Source organism: Ylistrum balloti, unplaced genomic scaffold (genome assembly GCF_031769215.1).
Source record: "Ylistrum balloti isolate Yb309-2 unplaced genomic scaffold, AGI_CSIRO_Ybal_v1 Utg370690, whole genome shotgun sequence".
In the NCBI taxonomy this organism is placed as follows: Eukaryota; Metazoa; Mollusca; class Bivalvia; order Pectinida; family Pectinidae; genus Ylistrum; species Ylistrum balloti.
Genome location: NW_026782415.1, coordinates 57,253 through 61,977, shown reverse-complemented (window position 1 = coordinate 61,977; position 4,725 = coordinate 57,253). Strand labels below are relative to the sequence as shown.

The 4,725-nt window shown below is 38.0% G+C and overlaps 2 protein-coding genes across 2 annotated transcripts; both read right to left on the bottom strand.

Annotated features, from left to right (window-relative positions):
* Window positions 1-1,027: 1,027 nt before the first annotated feature.
* Window positions 1,028-1,762, bottom strand: LOC132557542 (zinc finger CCHC domain-containing protein 10-like). Its single transcript, XM_060222038.1, has one exon. The coding sequence runs from the start codon at window positions 1,760-1,762 to the stop codon at window positions 1,028-1,030; it is 735 nt and encodes a 244-aa protein (XP_060078021.1).
* On the bottom strand, window positions 1,759-4,365 carry LOC132557541 (uncharacterized). The gene is made up of 2 exons (XM_060222037.1): window positions 3,670-4,365; window positions 1,759-2,175 (listed from the first exon to the last, which is right to left on the bottom strand). The coding sequence occupies exons 1-2, from the start codon at window positions 4,363-4,365 to the stop codon at window positions 1,759-1,761; spliced, it is 1,113 nt and encodes a 370-aa protein (XP_060078020.1).
* Between the last annotated feature and the right edge of the window lie 360 nt (window positions 4,366-4,725).

The following is a 4,725-nucleotide window of genomic DNA, read 5'->3' as shown; positions in this document are numbered from 1 at the left end:
GGTATATACATTTTATATGTATTTTTATACTGAACATATCTAGTAAATACATACATATAAGCATTATAGTGAAATGAGGTTACTTCCATATATTAAGGTATATACATACAAACAAAATTTTTTTTTAAATAAATGTATATATACACTTGCTTTTACCCAAAAAATAATACATGTACTCTTCCTTTGTGTTATAGTGCTTATATCAAAGTACTGATCGTACTACACTTGCGTTACATTATAGTACTTATATCAAAGTACTGACCGTACTGCACTTGCTACAAGTTCTATTGCTCATTCAGTATACTTTAGAATCAAGGTAATTACAGTATATTGTGAACACATAATATTGTGACTGATGGTACTGTATATTTTTACATTTTATACACATACATTCTGTATTGTTTAGTATACATATTTTCACCTTCTATATACAGATTGCACAAAATAACAATATCACATGTACATTTCATTGTCTTATTTTTTCTAATTATTTATTCTTTCTCGAAGTACATATTGTACTCTTGTTAGATAAAATTGACAAATCATAGAGTGTATATTTATAGATAAGATTGTATAGTGTTTTGGTTTTTTGGTTTTTTTTTTTTTTTTTATGCACATACATTTGTACTGTGCCATATTATAGCAATGGTACACTATATATTATTTGTTGGTACTTTATATATATTTTCATATATTGGTATATTTTCCATTGTGGAATGTAAATTGTATATTATAAACACCTGTTATAATATTGATATATACTATACATCTCAGTGTGTATTTGTTGGTACTTTACATGCATACATGTATATTTTTCCAGACTCATTCTGTATTGTTTAGCATACATATCTTTTTCATCTAAATTATGTAGACTGTATACTACATTGTCCATTTTTTATATTGGAAAAGAAAATAAAACCTAAATCGTACATACATAAGTGGATAGCAATGATTATAGTCAACATATTCCTGCTTTTCACAGTTGTACATACATTTATATTGAATAAATTGAATAAAGGTGAATAAGTTAGTCTTTCTTTTTTTCACATTTTTTCTTTGCTGTTTGACCTATGTCCTCAGGAGGAGAGCGTAGGTCTGCACTCAATTGAGATGATTTCCTGGAAGGAGTGTTCTTCATGAATTTATCTAGCATAGTTTGTGTATCCTTTTTCCCTTCTTTGTTTTTCGCGGTTTTTGATTCTTTACGTTTTCGCGAACGCGATTTGCTCTCAGAGGCCTCCACGAAAATCTCTTTATTGTCTGGAGCATCAGCAGTAGTACTGGTGTATGCATCATCGTCCTCTTGATCATTACCAGTACTGCTACTGTCCGTGGAGCACATGTCGTCTTCAGTTTTACAGTCCTCATCATCAGCATCGCCATACTGATCCTGATCAACCCACAGTTTAGGACACTCGGACTTGATGTGACCAGGGAGTTTACATTCCCTGAACACTTTTTCCTTTGTGCATTCCTTGGCGTAGTGGCCCTTCTCCAAACAGTTGCTACATGTAGCGTTCTCATTTGGCTGGCCTTTATGTTTCACCGTCGCTCTATATTTACCAATCTCTATGACAGATGGTATTGGAGATTTTAGATCTTTGACAGTCAATAACCGGTCACCAGTCTCACAGTTCGTGAGGAAGCTATCTACTCGCAGCCTCTCCCGGTACATTTTGATAATTTCACAACCAAAAAGTGATATTGCCCGCTTTATCTGGCCATCTTCTGCCGAAAGTGGGACATTTTTAACTCTAATCATTGTGGTGTTGTTTTCTTCGCCATATGAAGGAAAGCTTGGATTGCTCGCATGTATCCTAACCGAATTCCCTCTAGTGAATCCATGTTATCTTTCTCCTCATCAAACGAAGGAAGTTTCGGTCCACGCGTGGTCAATGACAACTGACTAGATGAATCTACCTTACCTAACTGCTTTTCCTGTAGACTCAATAACTCGCATTTCCTTAAATGTTCCTGTACCGCTCTCGCCTCGCGTTCCATTTCCAGTTGCCTGTTTTCCTTGAGAATCATAAGTTCGTGGGCTCGATCTGCTTCAGCCCGCGCTTCCTCGCGTTCTCGCTGTCTCTGATCACGTTCCCGCGCCTGCTCTTCACGAACAAACTCCGCGAGTGACGCACCCGTAAGACCCATATCAGTACCTATCTCTATTAACTCCTTTAATGTAGCCATGATCACAAAGTATTATAGTTCTGGCAATAATAAAGTAAATCAAAATGTAGCTCGAACTCTTCAGGAACCCAACAATGCATCCCACCGCTGCCACCAAAATTTTGTAACGTGAAGAGCAATTGCTGATTCTCGGAAGAATAAGAGACACAAGCTGTTTTACACTAAACACAAATTTATATACAAAACACAAAGGACATACAAAGCCATGGTTAACAAAATGTCGACAAGCTCACTCTCTTACTCTCTTTACAATTAACACAGGATCCAACCTAGACAATATTAACAATGACAACGGAGGGCTGTGTTCCTCCACTATACAGGTACACTAATCAAATACTAGATACACTTATAGAGTAGGCAGCTATCTACGATGGAAGTGTCAGAATGTCACAAAGTAGGCTGATATCTACTTGTAGTGACAACAATGTCACATGGTCACATCAATGATCCAAGGAAAGTCCATACAGCTCCAAAACTACAAGGGGGTAACCATCCGCCATCCTCTGGAACCTCGGTCGGGCACAACAGGCAATACCTTTGTCCACCATCATCCATCACCAAGTGACCCCCTGCCAGAATGTGCGGGACAACCATCAAGCCATGAATGGTGTCTCACTGGACCATTCCACATGAGCCGTCAACAAGGCAAAGTATAGTAGCCCATCAGCAAGACAGGGTGTAACTACAATAATAGATATTCCCTATATAACACCTGCCATACTGTACTAGTTTAACTAATAATTGAATTAACACAACCTTATTAATTCTGATAATAATCGCATTAATACTCAATGCTATAACATATATTTACCACATTTGACTCCACTTAATGATCAATGATACAAGAAATAGATAATTGTCATTTCAATTATGAACATATTTACAGGTAAAGGTACGGTGCACGACGCCTTAATAGACCGTCGCACAATGGTTATTACGATACATAAGTAAACAACTGTATTTCACGTGCATGTATCAAATCACGAGTAATTGGTAATTAAACGATAATTATGCATGTATTCTATACATTTAACCGGTAAAAATCACATCATACACACCCTAATTAAACACATGGTATAGTAACACTATCGCGCACCTGTGCGTGTGTACACAAACCGTGCTCATAACAAACATACCGGCACAGGTAAATATATTGCTGTTTATCTACACAGCACTGAATAAACCATATTTACAACAATTACAGAATGCATAAAACATAAAAATCATAATTCATGGGTTTTGGGTACTCACCGCAAGCTGTGGTTTGCGTGAACGGTGAATATTATATCATGGTTCAAACAATGGCAATGTTGACACGGTAGCTGTCTCTGTCATGCATAAAAGCATGCGTACACGTCACATCCTCTCAGGTAAAAGTTTCGTAGAGATGAGCGCGCGAAATATGAACAACTGACAAAGTTCTGTATAGATATGTGACAGCATGGACTTTATTAGTTCGTGAGGATAGTATACACGTACCTCCATAATGGACTGTTTGTAGTCTTTATGCTTTGTTAAGTTGCCGCAATTAATGTATCCCTCACACTTGTCAAATGGACACGCCTGATTGCCGCGATTTCCATGTGCCTTGTGTCCGCGGCGATGACACTTGTCACAGACTGTTTTCAAAATAACTCCACCAGGTATGGCCATAGGTTGTAATGGTTCAGGTACCATTCTCATATCTTCAAGTTCATTCTTTTTGTGTAACATCAAGATTGTTAATGAATCCCGTTCGTCTTTTAATTTCTCCATCTCCTTCTCGAGAAACGGCTTCTGATCTTCGTATTTTTCAGCGAAAACATCATGGGCATGGTTAGCAGGCTTACTATCATTGATGCTGTTTTCGTCTTCAACACCGAATAATCTTTTAGGATACCTTTTGAACTTACTTGTAGATGCAACATCAATTATATTTTCAGTGGAAACAACCTCGTGGCCTTCAGATTCAGCTTTAAATTTTTTCTTGGTGTCCGGAGTCTGCATGTTACATATGCGCTCAATCAACATGCGTTTAAACACGACGGGAATGTTCATTGTCTGCACTTCGCTCGGCCTAAGGTATTTAAGGGTCTCTTTGCTGGTAACAGAAAGACAAAACAATTCTTCCTTGTATGGAAGGAGTCCAGGGTCAATGCTCCGAACAAATTCCTCTGGAGTTCTTTCAGTGTCCATCATCAGAGATTATTGGCGGCAGTCACTGTCACTGCCGTTTCCGGTAACTGCGCATGCTCACATAACACACGCTGGGCCATCTAAATATAGCGCAACTGCAGAAGTTGGTGTACAAGTTACCCGTGTTAATCGCACAGATCACGACACAGCTTGACAAGTGCGTTTGTCAACGGTATGACGTCCCGCGCTGTAACAGAGGGCTTCTTGAAACAAAGAAAAGCGAATATCGGACAATGATATCGGGGATTTTGTTCAAGAAAATGCTCACCTACGTATGAACGCGTAGCAATATAATCATACTTACTAAAATAATATCAAGAAGACTAGAGTTGGTTTCAGAATACAAAGTAGGTTCAGTTA